Here is a 19,129-nt window from a genome sequence, read left to right as displayed (position 1 = left end):
AAAGTTGCTCTATGGCTTCCTGTTTGGGGCAAATATGATATTCACCTGCCTGTGCTGAGGGGATTCTTGGAGAGCAGCAGCAGTTGCATCCCTCACTCCCAGCAAAAGGACACGGGTCATTAGTGGGTCTCTTGCAGGTGACCGGAGCCACAGCTACAGCAGGTCTCTGTGACGGGGTGAGGAGCCCTTACGCTGTGTGTACGGACAAGAGGGGAGCTCCCAGATTAATGCCCGTTGCCAGGTACTTTCTGCTTCTAGTAGTAGTGAAAAAATATATTAGAGCTTCATTGTACAAATAGTATTACAACACAGTTGAAGGAAAAAGAATACTGTACAGCTATTCCTTCTTTACTAGCATTTGAAATGACACATTGCACTACACAGCTTCTCTGAAAGAAGCAATATTGACTGCTGTTTCATTCAATTTCTTCCATGTCCTCCTCACAGGTAATGTCAGTAATAACTTCAGATAGAAGTTACTAAGAAGCTGCTTTCAGGATAAATTAGCAAGATTCCATGCTGCTGTTCTTCTCTATGGCTTGATAAAAAATTATCTAACCAAGCCGCGAAGGTGCAAGATATTTGCTTATATTTAAAAAGCACACTGACTTGAATGCTCAGGATGTGCTGTTCTTGGTGCTGTACTCCAGGACTCTCTTGAATGGAGTGTATGTCCTCCCCGGCCTTGCACTTTCAGGAGATATTCTGTCCTCAATATTTGTACTGCTAAGGAGACAAGAAAAAGCATACACAGTTTAGTGCTAGAGTACTGGGCTGGATGTGCCACTGCAATACATTATTTTTATTGACAGGCTAATATTAAGTTCTTCAGCCTATTTGGTAAGTCGTCCCCCCCCCTGTTTTTTTTTTCCTCCAAAACTGCATAATCTGCTTCAACAGTTTACTAATACCATACAATATACAATTTACAAATGTAGCACCAATAAAGGATACTGTGAAGAGGTTTGCTATGAACAAGTAGAAAAACTGAATACCTGAAAGGAAGATCACATCCTACACCAGTATCTCTGGTTTCTATATTGGTCTTTGGTTGGTTTTCCATTAAATAGTCCAATTTATCTTGCAATTCTTTATTCTGGAAAACAGTAATTTTCAACAATTTTTTTTTATTTAAATAATAATAATTATTACAGCAAATTGACTTTTTTCTCCATAATAAATAATATAAAAAGATTTATTAAGAAAATAAAACTCTAATTTTGAGAAAAAAGATAAACCAACAGTCTTTGTTCAGAAGCCTCTACTTTAAGCGCTTATAATACTGTTATAAAATTGTACATTAAGAAAAGTAGCATGAATACTGAGCCTTTATATTACATACATTCTTTATGTGATCGATGTCATAAATTTCATTTCCATACTGAAGAAAAGTAAACACATGTAGTAAATATCCATCTGGATAACATTAGACAACATCAAATCCACCTTTAATGGGTTTCATAAAACAATCAAAATAAACTTAAAAGGTAATATCTTACCTCACATTCTAAGAAAGAGATTTTTTCTAAAAGCTGTATTATAAATACTTCTTTTTCTTTTACTTTCTTCCTTAGCATTTCAATCTGTATAGAAAAACAAAATACGACTTTCAATCTAATGGCAATAGGAAGAGGGAAAAGACATAAATACTGTAGGAAGAAACAGGTTTAATTTCACTGTTTGGCCACTACTGAATACCTTTCACAAACTGCTTCAATCCATGGCTTCACTACCATCCCATATGATTAGAAGTGTATATATAAAGACCATACCTGCCTACTAACATGACTTCAAAGAATCCGTATTTCTCTGGAAACAAAATCTCAAATGCAATCATATGACAAACTGAACTAAGGAAAATGCCAGGCCTTTACTGGCATTTACTCTTGTCCCAAAAATATACATTTCGCATGTGCTAGTTTCTTGGAGGTCTTGTTTAATTTTTTTCCTGCTATACTAGACATTCATCAAAAAAAACAAGTTTTATACTTCATGGAGACAGAAGAGGTTATTTACAGGTGAACATGAAAAATAAAGTATGGTTAGTTGTGTCAAAAATATTGTGGCTGCCCCACATTGTCCCAAGAAACCTCTTGACTAGCAGAAGTCTGTTCCTTTCAGGTGACCCCATTGAGAAGACAATAGTAAATAACATGCAAACAGATTGAAATTTCTCCTTGGATCAAGGAAAATCATTTATTATTCTCTCTCAACTCCTGCTGACCACAACTACTAAAAAAATGGGTCATTAAAAGAGCAAACCAAAATAATAGCTAAGCAGAAATTCAGATGTTACTGCTTCTCCTCGAGGAGATTCAGGTTAATATCTGTGCAGAGGATATTCAGGAGTGCCCTGAAAAATCAGACCTGAAAGTCTGAAGAGAAGAGGGATCCTGCCCCTTGTTTGCATGTGAGGAGGAGCAGGGAGAATTGGATCTGGTGCCGCCCCCTGGGCTCGGGCAAGGTTTGTCCCATAACAACAGCAATGACAGCCGGGAATGGTGCATGGTCATTTTGCTCTCCATGTCAAGTGGTGTCTAGTTAGTGTTTTTTTTTTTCCAGCTGTATTTCAATCCACCTTCCTTGAACAAACCATTCAAAGTCAGAAGATTTGAAGGACTATTTTCAAAGTCAGAAGATTTGAAGGACTATTTGAAGTAATATTTGTAATATTCTGTTCTCCTCCTGGGCATGCGAGGAAGAAAGATGAACACTATATTATGCCAAAAGCGTTAAGCCTACCACAGGCTTAATGCGGATGACACAAAGGATTTGAATAGACATCATGTTATGCCATTAGTGTGGGGAAGACCAGATATGATCAAACCTGATCTGATTACCTTTCAGAGGAACATGACACTTACAGGAAAGCAGGCACAACAGGAATAAGTTGGTGGATTATATTTCATTTATTATATTAAATGAAATTAAACCTTAATTCAGTACATTTGCCTAAGTTACACTGCATAAAGTAAAAGTGCAATGGTTTTCTTTGGGAAACGAATGCAACAAGAACACTGGTTTGCAAAGCTCATAAAGCACTTCAAAATGAAATTAATTCAAAAAGGCAAAATAATCTAAAATAATAATATTTACAGAACCACATACATGCATATTGCACAAATCCAGGTCTGGAGAGGGTCTTTGTTCCAAGCAGTTGCATAAAGTGCAAGAACAAAGCAGTTGGTTGAACTGCTCTGTTTTGACTGAACACAAGGTAAAGAAAAAGAGAAGCAAAGCAAGTGAAATACAATAATGAGATGAAGGCCTGAGTGGTAGCCAGAGCAGTCTAGTGTCACACACAAAAATATGACCCAGAGAATCAAATTCCTTGGACTGACTTGCAGATCTGAATCACTTCTGGACTCACTCCAGGCCAAAATTATCACCAGGATGTTCTGACATTTTCTCTGGGCAAAGCCTGAGCCCTATAAACCACCTCAGCCTCGTTGTGTCTGCAGACTTTAGCACTTCATGTTGCTGCTGACTCAAAAACTTGCTCCCAAATCTGGCTTTTGTGTGATTACCCTCTCAGATTTCTTCATCACTTTTTCTGAGCATTATTTAGGCATATTCTTCAAATTCTTCTCTTCCAAGCTGCCCTACAAGGGCCCAGACAGTGTTTCCCTAGCACTGGTCTCTTCTCCTGCCTTGTGTTTTTGGAATCACGAGCTCTTGCTTTTCCTCCAAGCTTCTACCAGCTCTTTGACAATCTTTCCATGCACATTAGGCAGTCAAACAAAACTGGCAACCTACTCAGCAATATGATAGACGTAATGGCCCACTCATTCCTTTGAGGACAGCTTCCCTGACAAAAGCACTTGAATTTAGCAATCCTGGGCCACATCATCACCCTACTTCCAGACACGGCATTCCTTTGCCTCCCCAACCTTGCCATATTCTCCACTCTGAGCTAATGCTCCTGTATTTCACCCTTCTGTTGGAGGGCAGGTGAATATTCCAGAATCTGGGTGGGAAGAGCAGCACGGCCCAGTTGTCACTTGTTTGGTCTGTCAATGACCAAAAGTCATCACATGCCCTTTGGCATCTAAGAAGAACAGTCAAGAAGAGAACGCTAGATAAGCGAATAGAGATAGTAGGAGGGAAATTAAGACAATTACAAAGTAATTACAACAAAAAGAAATACATTTTTAAAAGAAAATGGAAGTTGTGCCCAACTGCAGATCTTTCATAAGGAAAATGAAACAGCAAGCATTATTTTATTCTATCTGTGACTCAGTCGTGGTAATGGAGGCTTGAAAAACACATTGACCCATTGAATTGGAACAGATCCAGCTGCTACATAAACTCAGCCAGCATTTACCCCTTGACGGTATCATTCATTAATTTAAAATATTTATCAGAACATGATGCAATATTATATATTGTTCAAGTATTGTGCATTTTCCTTATACATTGATCACTAATGCATCCGGCATCTGTAACACTGTTACACAGATATGAACAAACTGGTCACAAATATGACTAAACACAGGATGAACACTTATTACATTATACAAAACAAGACAGACAAGACATTACAACATCAGCCTGAACTCTCAGACACAGCTACTGAACAAGGAAAAGAAAATTTGACTTCACAGAGTCCACTATTTCATTGGACCTTAGGTGGTACTTATCAGAGTCTAGACAACAGCTTGAATTTTTTCCTAGTATATAATAAAATAGGTAGGAGTGAGCATCTTTTCCTTTTAATCCCAGATGAACTTCTTCAATCACCCTTTACTACTTTTGTTCTAGCATTTTAAAATTCCTATCACATATAAAGAAAAATGACAACTTAGTAACTGATTTACATTAATGCACTAACTAAAGAGGGCTTCCTAAGCTAGCGAGCCATATGAATAGATTACACTGGTCTTTGATGTGCGTCTGTTGCTAAATCAGACCCATAGGGCCTAGATGTCCTAATGGGTTATAAACATCTGCACATTGGCTAACAGTTCAACCCACCTTATTAAGAACTACCTTACTAATATGTGAGTCTTCTAATTACAGACTTGGCCAGGAAATCCCCAGCTGAGAAAGCTAATGCTATCCATGTAGAAACACTGCCCCCAAACACCAGCAGCAATTCTATTTTTGCCATAGATAAGCAATGCATTGCATTGACCAAGTCCACCATGGAATCCAAACGTGACAGTTTTTTGGGAGGGAGTGTGTGGGTGGTATTTATGTGCTGCCATTTATCTTTGGCATCTCTCTGTCACTGGTATTTCCATCTTCTCATCTTCTCTATTTCTGTGTGGCTTCTTTTATTTGAACTAAAATGGAAACTGTGCGTCCATCTCAAGAATCGGATATATTGCAATGCATCTGGAGTTGGAGCATCTTGACAACTGCTTAAGTTGGTTAATTGGTTAAGTTATCAACTGGTTAATTTTTTTTGCTTAATTTTTTTCTTCTTTAATCCCCATTTGTGCAGCACAAAGGATCTTCTGTATTTGGAATACCATTTGCTCGTTAGCAGGCAATATATAAACTTTCCGGCAAGTGTCTTCTGCACAACAGGATACAGCTTCTCTGGTTTTTGGTCATCATTTATTATCCAAAGTATCTGAGACTAAAGGTGGAGAACAGCTCATGGGCCATGACCTAGAGACAGTTCAATTCAGTAGTTAGGGGAATTTCAGGTGAAATCCAAGTTCTGTAAATAATTTCTTGCCATGAAATCAAATATGCTTTCCCCCTTTCAGTCCATTTCTGAACAGCTCCTTATATCTGCATCTACTCACTAGCCTTGCTTGTAAGTGTAAATGTTTGTTTTCTTCCCTCTCCTGCTTCTTAGCAGTGAAACACTATTGCATATAAACTTTATGTACCGTGAAAATGCAATCCCTTTCAACTGAAAACTCCATTTCAGAAGTAAAGCTCTATTAAATCTCTCCAGGTTTGGAATGGAGATCAAGTCAGGAAATATTTTTGTTGTTGCTGATTTAAGGTTTTATATTTCTTCTGAAGATTTTTAGCTTACACTAAACTGTGTCCCCTCTCCTACATGGGTATAGATAAACAGTTTGACCATATGGAATTGATAAAAGAGCAAGCTTTCACTCATTTACCTGAACAACAACTTCAGCCATCACAGTAGTTTCCCACAGCCTCTATGTTTGCATCTGCCCAGCCTTGGTGGAAGCCTCCTGGGTGCTTCCACCTTTCACCCTGGGAGCCCCTGTCATTGCCCAGCTGTACTTTAAGACGGCTACGCAGGAAAGCTCCTGTTCAGTTTATGATTAGTCTGCCTACGCCAAGTTGAAAAGGGTTCTATCCAAGCCTGAGGGGGAAGGATTTATATTTCAGAGAAAAATTTAGAAGGAAATGATTTATTGGCTTAGGAGCATAAATACTCTCAACTGTGAGGTCCTTCCCCAATTAGGTTGATTCCACTCAAGGCAGATGGCAACTCTATTGCCTTTAATGCCAACAATACTTTGAAGGTGGCTCTTTTCCTCTGTATCCGTCTACATTTGGTGCTCTCTGCCAGCTTCCCCTTTCAGCACACTGAAACGCACACTCGCACACAGTTAGGGCTGACCACAGCCTTCTAATTTATTTTTAAATGCCATCAAAAACAGCAATGGAAGTGTTAGTGCACCACAAGGCTCCCCTGAAAAGCATCTTTCTCAGTTCCTTCTGACTGCTTGCTTTCCCTCCAGGATGCCTCACAACTGTCACTTGCTTGTGATCCATCGTCTTTCCCTAAAAACGGCCCAATGAGCAATCTGCCTTGCAAATTTTCAACCACAAAACTCTTCTCTGTAATTCTCCATCTTTGAGAGTTCGCTATAGGAGCCTGAAGCAGCGTATCACGTTTGTTCAGCAGCCCTGTCAAACGGGGTTCATTTCTGTTGCTGTGCCTTGTTTCAACTGGAAAACATAAACCTGTCCAAGTTTATTCTGAAGGAATAAACTCCCATTTACAATTCAAATCTGTATCTGAATATACTAAGATGAATAAAGTCCTATCGCTCCCACCTGGTTCATCCAGTGTGTTTTGGTTCAGCTTCCGACAAAAACAAATGCTGATAATTTTGACTATTTACTTTCTTTCCACTATTGTTGAGGGTTTTTCCAGGTTAGCCTGTTCTCAGTGTATTCTCATGTCACAAGGAAGGTACCAGATATTGTTGCAGTAATGAGCAACTTTCTAGATATTCCTGGCCATTACAAGTTAAATTTAATGCAGGAAGATACAAGAGCAAAATACTATGAAAAAAAGCACTTTTCTGGAATTTAAATGGCAGCACAATTCCAAATTTTTCCCTAATTACTATGTAAAATATATTTTAGTGCTACTGCTCATGAGTTTTTATTTTTCCTCCAAAACAGTGCCTCCAGAACACATTCCCTTTCAACATCCCAGTTTTTAAGAAGTACTTTTTGCTGTACTCTCTGCAGCTGTGGCATAGTAAGCAATGCTGAAAGTCAGCCTAAGAATTCTGTTCAAATATTTACTTGCAGAAGAGGCACAAAAGCGTGACAAATACCATGCGTGGATAGCTCAGGGATTTAAAGGGATGCCCATCTGAAATGCTCTACCTTCTGCATGGTGGGCAGCTGCTCTGTTTTGTAACCAGAAAGAGCTTCTATTTGTAGGCTTTTTATTAAACAGCTCAGTTCAAAGTAGAGCACACGAGCAACACTGTAGAAATTTTGTGAAAGAGTGCTATAAACACCATGGATAGCACAAGATAAAAACAAACAAGCAAACAAACACAACCACAAAGAGCTTAATGTTGTCACTGTCTAACCTGATCAAACCTGGGCTACAGAAACTGGCTCACTAACGAAGACATAGGTATTGTGGCAGGTGTACATGTAACTCTTAAGGAAATTGATTAAAAAGAAAAAGCTAAAATATGAAGAACTAAAAGAGAAAAATATAGCCCCTATGACCACACAGCAATAAGATTTCTACACAGACTGAATCGATATTGAAAATCAGCTAAAACAAACATCAAACAAACATCAGCTAAAAGCAAACATACTTGGAAGTTTAGAGGGGTAGTCATCTCACATTCTACTTATTAAAATGTCTGAAAAGGTTTGTTGTGCAGATGAAGGAATTAATATACCTATATTACAAGGAATCAGCAAGGTAAACTGACTTATTATGACTGATATTTATGAAATAAAAATATTTGATCCCATCCTTATGCATGCTTTTGCCAGAACACTTGGAACTGATGGAACCGATGGAACTGAAAGTATTTGTTATACCAACTCTGCCCACTAGAGGTCAAGTTATACTGAGCCATTTACTATGCACTTGGCAATAAAGAACAAAATTTAGGCCATGGTGCTCATTAATTAACAGAATCACTACATTTGCCACAGATAGCACACTGACAAGTCTTCTAGTACTTTCAGTATGATAAAAGGGATCCCATAAAACAATAGTTGGCTTATGAGGACATGAAACAGCCTGTGGATAAATATTTATTCCAGTAAACTACTGCTTAAAATAATGGATTATTAGATTGGAGAAGGATTCCTTAGTAGACTATAGGCTAGGTATAAAGATTGTCAGCCCAATTTTAGACTACCTGCCATGTTGCTTGAAAATTGTGAAAATGGCAAGCTGGACTAGAAACAAAACCTTAAGTCTTGATGTCAATTTTCTGGATATGGAAAAAATAAGAAGTTTAACACAAAGTGATAAATGCTTTTAAGTTACTTTTGCATCCCACTTCCTTCCCTGCTCAGCTTTGCATCCCTCTGCATGTAAGACAGGATTCCTCAGTATCACATATGCAACTATACAGAAGGATTGTACATCAGAAACTTATAACCAATTTACAGCAGGATACATATAGGCAAAAATTATTATACCGCTTCAACAAAAATGGAAAAAGTCCATGTCGAATCTGAAACACTATGACAGCAAATCATTAAACACAAATATATTATGAATTGAGAAGGAATGCCTTAGATTATAACCAATTCCAAATATTTGGTATTGTGGACATTTGATAAGCAGACACAAATGAAACTCATTCCCACTCCCAAAGGTCTGTTACTAATGTCGACCATCACTGCAATCTCAGTATAATTGTGATGTCCATCTACTTTGTGAAGCTCTAAATGTAAACTTAATCTACCTATTTCCCCACTATTTCTCTGGAAACAGAAGAGTTGGCAATCACAGCCCTCTCCTGACTGCTGGAACAATTCCTTGGCATACATGTGGCTAGCAAGTTGAAGCAACTTTTCAGAGGAAAACTGCTTAAAAAATTATGGCAAATTGTATCAGAAAAGCACAATTGGTGAAAAAAGTGCTTCTGCACCTCTGTTTCTGTGAGGACATGGAAAAAAATGCAGCAAATGTCTGAAATGGAAATATTTTTGTACAGGAAGGAAATAAATTTATTTTACTTCCCACTTCCTCCCCTAATAACCAGTCTGCATTATTTCTTGAGTTACCGCTAAATGTTTCAAATAAAGTTGTATTTCCTGAACTACCATAAAGAGCTCCAGTATTAGAGATCATAATACAAAACCTAAAATAGTGGTTACATATACAGGAATAAATTGCTTTCACCTAGTGAAGCAGAACTCCTGCTTAACTCATTTTTCTATTACTTCTTGTAACTATGGAGTCATCCAGAAGTCGCATACATCTCTCTCTGGGTTACATACTGAGAGAATGAGCATCCCCTAAAGACTCAAAACACACTGCTTTACAAGATCTCACCTCCTCAACCATGTGCTTGACTTTCTTCTGTTGGCAGTGAACCATATCATCCAGATGCTTGATTCGCTCTCGCAGGCTAGCTGCTACCTCCTCCAGATGCTGTGACCTGGCAGAAGATGAAAAAAATTAGGCAAATTAAGTGGGGAGCTATGTAGTCCAAGGAAAACAAGCACAACCCCTACTATCTCACGATGAATCAGGAAGACTAGGTCAAGCAGTATCTTACTAACAAGTCCAATGCCATTATCAGATGTCACTTTTATTTGTCTAAAGTACATTTTAATGGCAATCTTTCAGTCAAAGTGGCTGTCTCCACCCAGGTTAGCTCACCTTTGTCTTGCATACTGGCTCGCTTACTCACAGCCTGAAGTGCTGACAATTAAACAACATTAAACAATGTGAAAAGCTCATCTCTTTGAGAAGTCTGTTTTTCCTTGAAGTGAAAGGCATTTAGACAAGTAGATTTCTATCACTAGAAAGGCACACTGGTCCTGACCTATGACTGCCTGCAAACTTTTGGGGAAATACATACTAAATAATCATGAAGCACATCTGCTGGTGTCCTTTTAAGTGCTTTCCAACTACAGAGCAGTCTTGGGATTTGGCATAGTTGCCAATAGCAGCAAAACACTAACTGGAATAGTATTAACTCATCAACAGTCTACGGTAATTGCTCTGAATATTTTAAGTTTGCATGTGTGAATCTGTAGATAGATCTTGGATTTCTTCAAATCCACTTTTCACAGAGGTTGAACACCCACAGGATTCCTGCCACAGGCTGATTTGGCAGCTTGCCACAAAAGTAGTTTTAGAATATGCAAGAGAACATAAGGAAAGGCTTTTAATCAGTTTTTGGCACATTGGCCATGGGAGCCTGCACTTTTATCTGAATGTACAATTCCTGAAATCATGGAAAGAAAGCAGTCTCTTGCCTGCAAAATAAACTCCCATACTCCTAGGTCCTAGTCTGAACAGAATTTGAGAAGTGGAGGAGGGGAATCAGAAACAAAAAAGCTTTTTCATCTTGCTCTGTGAACAGCAGATGAAAGTGCTGAAGTTGCAAACAGAACAACCATTTTAAGGCAAAGCAGCAGATGGCAAACTGTATGACACAATTCTAATGAACGACTGAATTGTACACGGTTCCCCCCCGCCCCAAGAAAGGGTCCCTATTAACAGTGAAGTACTCTACAGAACTGTAACTGCAGCACTTTGGCAAGGTCTTTGATTCAAAATAAAGACATTGCTGTAGGTTTTTCCATCCTGCATAACACTGCCTTGCAAGACCACAATTTGTATTTTGCTTACAACTGTTACATATATTTGGTTTCTCATTCAAATATGCAGAATTGCATCTGGTAGCAATGGAGCAACAGACCAGAGATTCATCCTCTCTGGGGAATCAGACAGACAGTCAGGGGCCAAGGAGCAGACAGGTAACCAAGGAATAGACTTCAGCATCGGAATCCCAACTGCCTGCTTGCCTCGCATGGGTGACAACTGCCTGTTTGTTTGCTTGCTCTGCGTGGATGCCTGCCTGAGCACTGCACCTGCCGTTTGTACTGCAGCAAACCTTCCACGCTGAGTAGCCAGGGCAGGCTTCAGTGAAGTGAGAAGAGCACCTGTTACCCAAAGGTGAAGGAAGAAGGCAATTATCTTACATCTCCATGCTCTGTTATGCGCAACATCTGTACACTCGAGGTTGTTATTTTAACTGGCTGATGTGAAAAGCTGTTATTACCCTCAAACTGGCTGAGCTAGTCATAGACTCATACAATTAGGCCTGGAGATGCTAAGGGCAGGAACTTCCTTTAATCCATATACTTCATGAAACAGCAGGATGCCAAAATCTTAGAAATGAGTTTCTGGGTGCCGCAGAAATATAATTAGTAAGCAAGAAGGATTATTCAGTGTCTGCTTATAATTAATCTTTATCCACACAAGTAATGCCATATAATAAGCCTTTTCCAATTGCATTTGCAGTTATTACTACTTCAATGCTAGGTAAGTTGCTCTTGAAACTTAATCTGCCTTTGCCTCAGCTTGAAACTTGTCTTTGCCTGGTCATGGTGGTTTGCCAGTCTCAAAGAAGTAGCAATAGATGCATCTGTCATTGGCGTGCCCCATGGTGTCTCCGGGCTCCACCAGGCCATTAGATCTTTCTATGCCTCGTGCTTTCCACAACAGCCATTTGCAGAAATCTAACTGCCAAGAGAGTCGCCCTCACCTGCCCCAAACAGCTGCACAATATTTTTGCACTGTAACGCCAGATTCTTTCATGCCTTCACATTCATGTGTATAAGTCAACGTCTGCCGTGTTTGTGGACCTCCCTCTCCGAGCCATGTCTTGAAGTGCTCTCTGCATGCACTGCTAAGCCTCAAATATTTCTCTGCTAGTCATTTTTTCATACAGAAAAGATTTCTAGTAGTTTCATTTAAAACTCCTCCACTCTTCAGTAGTTTCTCTCTTTGAAGGGGAAGTCCTACAGCTTAATACAGGATCTCTTTTCTTTCAAAGATATGTTGAACAGTCTAGAACAAAATAACCAAAGTATTCAAAGGCAGGATCATACTGTACCAAATTTGGGAACTCAAGATTTAAGAAAAATGCAATTCACAAATATGTCAAAGATAAAAGGATATATATTAATTTCTAAAGTTTATCTCATAGAGACAGAACAAGTTCTATCAAGAATGTATTCTACATGTTTTCAATTAGTTTTTCAGAAAAAGGCATGGAGGTTATTTATAAACAAAATACCAAGAGGATTTTTGCAATAACAACAATTAAAAATAATAATTTAAGATTATATTCAGCTGGACAATTCTTATTAAATTACAATTTTAAGGTTAGTAAATCTTAAAGTCTCCTAGCAATGCTAGAAACTCCAGAAATAAGGCAGATCTTACCTCTCACTGTCCAAGTTAGTTTCAGATTTTGCTCCAGATATTTGCATTTCATTTAGTTCCAGTTGTTTTTGCAGCTGGTGACGCTCCTAAACAACAAGAAAGGCTATCCTTCAGTTCTCCCCGTGTTAAAATGTAAAGGCTTAACTAACCACATTTCACAGGAATCATGCAATTCAAAAGATCACTTGTAAAATTAAAATAGAAACTAATTAAATAAAATTTACAGATGCTACCTATGAACTCTGCATTTCCTATATCCCAGAAGAAGAGAATACAAATAATAAAATCAATTTCCCAACTAAATATGAAAATAAGATCACTATTTTCAATTTCCCACTTGAAGACATACAGTTGCTCTTGAAACTTAATTTTTCATATAAAGACCTGAGTCATCACCATCCTTAATTACACAAGTGTCAAATTGCCCATGTTATTCCTCCCAAAAGATCTCTAAATTCAAGACAGAAATAAAATTCACTACTCTATTTTTTTCCCCAAAATACCCTTATTTATTTTTAGGTATCCACCAGCACTTTGCTTGTAAAGATCTATGAGCATTTGGGGACTGACTCAACACAAATTAACAGGAGTCTGCTATTCACTTTAATCGGAATTTAATGGAGGCATTCAATTTTACTCTGCAAGTATTAGCTAGATACCAGCAAATTAAACAACAAACGTGAAGAAGCTCATCTGCACCTTCAGAACTATACTGCAATCCTTTACTCACTGCAACGTCACAGAATCACAAAACACAAGTTGTGGGCTGAAGCCCAGATGAGGTTGATGGAGCCACTAGAGGGGCACATTAAGCTACCTTGATTCCTCAGGGTTATCACTAATTCAATTAATAGAGTTGCATTAATTGGACAAAAGAGGCTCAAATGTACACTGGACTAATCAGTCAATTCTGCCTTGTAAAAATCTATTTCTCAGTAACATCAAATACTCACTGTATTAAACTAAAGTTGATTAAAAACACTTAACATGGGAGAAAAGAGTACTGTAGTCTCTCCACTTACTAGAATTTCCCAGTATGGCCTTTACTTATGAAGATAGCAAGGCCCAGATCTTTAAAGACAATGAGATGCCTGCTATTGAATTAAATGACAGACACCAAAGCACATCTAAGAGTACTAGAGTCTTTTAGAAGGACCAATCTTATCCCTTTCAGAGTGAAACTATTCAGTCTAAGGACTAAACAATAACTTTCATTCTCAGTTAGGTGAATGACTCCAGAAAATGAAGAGGAAATTTCACTGTAACTGTTAGATACAGGGGATGTAAACCCGTTTCAGATATCTGAGAATATCCAACAAATGAGGTTCGGATAATAAAGTATACCATGGGAAAAGAGGTATTGTGATACTCTGTGGCTTAACAATACCTTAAACAATCATCTCCTGAAAAGCAGTGTGAGTTTTGCCCTGAAGCAAAGTCCATAAGAGAGAAGAAAGGTAGGGCAGCAAATGAAAAGAAGTGTCTGCTACAACTAGTTTTACAGTAGTGCTGCCAATATCACAAGAAAAGTGTCTCAAAACATTTATAGTTTCAGAGGTTTAAAAGTCAATTGTAAAAAACTGCTCTCAACTACAGTTTGCTAGAGAACATTTAGCCAGGAAGAGAAATAACTGTAATTGTTTTAATACTGTCAGGAAAGGAAGTACCTGGAGTTTGGATTAAAAGGCAGTAAAAACTGGCTTTTAATTGGGTTTTTCCGCCCTTCCCCAAGTATCCATCCCAAAATATTCCCCTTTCCAAAATACCAGTAAGGTATCTGCATGGAGGACTAAAAGCCTACTACAAGCCACTGCTACAAGCCAAAAATCTGAATTCAAAATTTCAAAACCTTGCGGTCTGAAGCTATCACTTTATTCTTTCATCCAAATATACGGAAATTTGGGGGTGCAATTCTAAGTATGTAGCTATGGATAGCTAAATAATAGGGTAGATTCCTAATTTAAATGTATTTTAGTGGAACTACCAACAGCACTTCTGAAACTTTGGGTCATTTATGGTGACTAGTTCATTTAGCTCAGAATATCTTGTAGACTGAAGGAGGGCAGAACTGCCTTTTAAAACTCATTCTATAAAATGATGATTATAAAATGATGGTCCCAACACCTTAAGCAAACCTGACTGTTAACACCACAAGACAGACAGAAGAACCACTTAATCACAGTGTCTCTTTGATAGTCCAGGTGCATATACTGATATGAATACAGCAACTAACAACACAAGCACAGGTGCACACTCAAATTCCTTCCATGTACTTCTGCATTTCCTTTAAAACAAGCAAATAACTAACTCTGATACCTCTTCCATACGTTCAATCAGCCGATCCAGCTCACCAATTCTCTGGTCTTTCTCCTGGATGCTCGTTTCTGTAATCTGCATCTTCTTATTTGCCTCTTCAATGGCCTTTAGAAGTCGATTTGTTTCCTCCTTCAAAGAAGGACATTTACAGCCATATTAACATACAACATATAACCGTGAGAGAAAATTTTTTAGACCACAGAGTCAGGCAAATAGTTTTGAAGCAGAATTCATAAAACTTTTCACTTCTCAGTGAACAGTATCAAATATTCTATAGAATATAAAAGATTTTTGGCATTTTGAAGTGCCTAGGTACTTGCTAGGCATGATTATGAAAGTTTGAGAAAAATGTTTACATATTTTTTGGTTATTTTTTCTCCCTTCTGAGGACACATGCAAAGTAACAGACAGAAAAAAAAAATGATATTCCAGAAAATATTACTTTAAACACCAAATTTTGCCAAATTCAGCTCTGTACTTTTCCCACATGTAAGACAATATGAATAAAAAGAGGAAAGAGAATCTACCTTCAGTGTCAGTGGTTATCTATTTTTATCCATCAGTTAGAAAAACACAACTGTGAACAGAAGGGTTTTATGTGTGGTGGGATGAGGTGGGGAGGAAGATTCCTTGCCCAATAGCATCTGTGCAGGCTACCTTCTTCCGTTCCTAAACTATCACTAAAAATCACACATTATATTTTAGAATTACTGAGAATTAGAAGCAAAAATCAATTAACAATTTCAGATTTTGAAATTTACATCGTCATTACTCTGATTGTGTTTTAACACCTTCTTTTCTTGGTCCTAGTTCTCCAATGACTTGCAAAGCTCAGTAAGGGCAGCAAGACAAGGCACAGAGATTGCAGAGAGGAAACTTTTGTCCATTCTCGAGCACTAGGCTATTGAGAAATGACACCCAAGCTGAGCACCACTCTTACAGACAAGGCTGTACATACTAGAAGGATTTCTTTCTCAGCTTTATGCTTCTTCTCCTCTTCTCGCATTTTTTCCTCATACTGACTATACAGTTTTCTTGTCATTTCTCTCATGACTTCAGCATTGGCTTCTTGCGATGATTCTACCTATGAGAAGGAGTAGAGGGAAAATCACAGTTGATCAATGAATCACTAGAGCATTGCTGGCATGAAGAGAAAGGAGCTCACATAATGTGAGACTTGAACTTCTCTCCTACCTTGTTGTAAACGTCACGCTTCTGCAGCACATGTTCATTTACATCCAGACCATTTAAAAAATCCTGCAGTCTATTTTAAAAATTCCTCCAGTCTAGAAGTCATTCAAATCTGTGCAAGGCACAGTTACATCAAGTTTCAGGTTGCCTGAATTTAACTGGCCAGGACCAGGCCACCCCCTGCAGTCAGGGCTTTCATAACAGCTTCCCAATTACCCCATTTGCTCCCCATTGAAAAATAAAGTCTCATATTACAGAGGTGTTTCCAAAAGACTATGAACTCTCCAAGTGATGCTTACTTTAGACTGAGCCTAAGTATGGGTTGCAGACTGTGAGGAACTGTTGCACCCTCCCACCTCCCTCTAGCTTTCTTCTGCAGTGCTGTGCGTCCTGGCACAAGAACAACGGTGACAATGAAGCGAACTAGATTAGGGAACAGCTGAAAACCAATATACCCACAGGGGGAGGGTTAATATTTAATCACAGAACCAGAAACACTACTACTGGCACAGGGAAGAGGGTAGGAACAGTTGCTATTCAGAGGCAGGATTTCCCCTTATGCTGATTCAAAACGCTCGCTCCAACCCCACCCATGGTGATTTAGCACTAGGCAGGACGTTCAAAGCTTAAGCCCATCTGCACTGTAAACTGCAATAAAAACAAAACAAATCACCATAGCCATAACATAGTTTTTATATTTAAAACGCTGTTAATCGGACAAGGCTATAGCGACCTGCACAGCAGTGGCAGGGAGAGAAGGAACACACTTATCTGGCAGAAGATCACTGTGTTCCCTGACTGAACCTGTATTGATCAAAGCCATGAAATACCTGGGTTTGATTATTGAGCTTTTTAATTTAAAGGACTGAAAGATTTATTGAACTTTTGCATCTATTTTGTCCATCTGTTTTACTGCCCCATAGGATAACAATAGGGAATGACATCCTAAGAAAATGGACGGAGCTCTGAGAGGCTCCACGTGTACAGCTACCACCCCCTCTAGCATCTACCTGCCCCAGTGTGGTGGTAGCAGCTTGCACCTTGTGAGCAGCACTGGAGTTGGTTTAAGTTTCACTTGAACATGAAACCGCCACTGTTACATGGAGCCTCAAAGAATCACATCATTCAGAAAAGGACAACAATTCAGCCCTAGAGCCCTTAAGATACACTGAACAGGAATATTATCCCTGGTGTTGTGAATCCATCACTTCTTTGCTTATAGTTTGAGTGATGAGAAAAGTGAAAACAAGCCTAAAATGAAAGACGCAGTAGGTCGGCTTTTACAATATTCCTAACCAAACTCTCCAACCTCAGCTCTTCTGCACTTCTATGAACAAATCAAACCTAATAAATAAGAAGCATGGGTGCAGTTCTCCTACCCAGGAAATAATCAGGACAGATGGTAGTTAGTGCTTTTCCACTACTAACCCCCTATGCTCCATATTGGTGTCTCACATCCTCCAATAGAATTAAATCCCAGGTGTGACAGGACATAAAATTTCATGTTTAACTTTTGAAGACAACAGCAAGGTATTTTATCCACTATCTCTATAATAAAACTCCAATGTTGATGGCCAAATTTAAACCTCTTCCTCCCTCCTTCCATGCCCACATTCTGCTGACCTCAGAGTGCCGAGGCACATCCCTAAGTGCTCAGCTGAGTTTGGACTGAGCTGCTACTGTCTGCCCTTAGAAGCATGCATACCTGTCCCTGACTTGTTGCTGCACGTCCTCAAGATTACTGTAAATTCCAAATTTCTGTTTTGAAATCTAAATAGCATCAGCTCAGGTTTCTTCCTTTAATTGGCTTTTCCTTCTTTTTGTTTCCTGCTGACAGAATCAGGTACAAAATGTAGGTACCTCCACAACCTCTAAGGCTTTACCAGGAAAGGAAATTAGCATATGTACTGTAACTTGGAATACTCTTCTGTTGGTGTTGTCTCATTTAACCACTCATTATTAAGCATGAATATAAGTCACTGGAGAGCTGAAAAGAAACCTGTTCTAAGAAAATTAGAAATGAGTAAAGTAGTAATCACAGTGACAAACGCTCACTAACTACTATCTCCAAAATATGCTATTTTGAGTAGTTTCAATAGAGTAATAATCTTGATTTCCAGATGAGTTTTTTTTTTCCTTCTTTTTTCTTTTCAATTAGATTAAACAAATAAATTTCTCAGGAAGGGAGAAGAAAAATGGTTAAAATTTTCTGGCATGGAAGACCTTCCAGTTGTGTTTTATTTCCTTGCATTTCTCTGAAAGAAATAGTTTAATTCTCTATCCAAAATGCTTGTGTTACAGTACAGACTGTATGTTTATAAAACTGAACTGACTGAACTGATTTCCTATTAAAAATAGACAAAATGAAATAAATATACTCAATAGCAAGATATTTTTAAAGCACTGCTTACAGTTATAAAATACCTTTACTTACAATGGACCCTAAAATAAAAAAAAATGGTTTGGATTTTCACCCACCAGCATTCCTAGTTAATCATCCCATGTTATGGAAAAATTAATTGCTACCATCTGTGATCATTTACTATCAAACAGCATCTATGCACAGAAGTATGTCAGCACTAGGGAAAGCCCAAGGCACGATGCATGAAGAATCCTTTAAAAGTAAGACCAAGAAATATACTCAATGTCCTTATTTTACAATAAATATATATATTTATGGTGTGTATATATACCGTACATATGCTGGAGTATATATATGGAGTATGGGGAGCATATATACTGTACCTTTAATTTCAGTAACTGATTTTCAATTTGTGCTGTTTCGAGTTGCTTTTGTTTTTCTCTCAGTTTTTCCATAGATTGCTCATGTGTATGTTTTAAATTCCTTATTTGTTCCCTTATATCAGTATTCTCCAAAGTAACATCCACTAGAGTTTTCTAGAAGAAAGAAGCAAAGCACATATTAAAATCACAAATAATTGGGTGAACTAACATAGTCGAAACATTATGGCACAGATAGAACATTTTAAAGTTCCT

At 38.2% G+C, this 19,129-nt stretch overlaps 1 protein-coding gene across 1 annotated transcript in view; it reads right to left on the bottom strand.

Moving 5' to 3' along the window:
• Positions 1 to 492: 492 nt before the first annotated feature.
• Positions 493 to 19,129, bottom strand: part of MYZAP (myocardial zonula adherens protein) — a 36,802-nt gene continuing 18,165 nt past the window's right edge. The window contains exons 6-13 of the mRNA XM_088520377.1: positions 18,878 to 19,030; positions 15,900 to 16,025; positions 14,942 to 15,070; positions 12,626 to 12,711; positions 9,716 to 9,821; positions 1,500 to 1,583; positions 996 to 1,096; positions 493 to 723 (exon numbers count right to left, since the gene is read on the bottom strand). Of these exons, the coding sequence (XP_088376503.1) occupies positions 618 to 723; positions 996 to 1,096; positions 1,500 to 1,583; positions 9,716 to 9,821; positions 12,626 to 12,711; positions 14,942 to 15,070; positions 15,900 to 16,025; positions 18,878 to 19,030 (891 nt within the window). The 3' untranslated portion in view covers positions 493 to 617. The remainder of the gene's footprint in view (positions 724 to 995; positions 1,097 to 1,499; positions 1,584 to 9,715; positions 9,822 to 12,625; positions 12,712 to 14,941; positions 15,071 to 15,899; positions 16,026 to 18,877; positions 19,031 to 19,129) is intronic.

The sequence above is a fragment of the Tinamus guttatus genome, unplaced genomic scaffold (genome assembly GCF_059628265.1).
Source record: "Tinamus guttatus ecotype Peru unplaced genomic scaffold, ASM5962826v1 Tinamus_guttatus_pri_ptg000004l, whole genome shotgun sequence".
Classification (NCBI taxonomy): domain Eukaryota; kingdom Metazoa; phylum Chordata; class Aves; order Tinamiformes; family Tinamidae; genus Tinamus; species Tinamus guttatus.
This window is presented reverse-complemented; position numbering and strand designations above follow the sequence as displayed.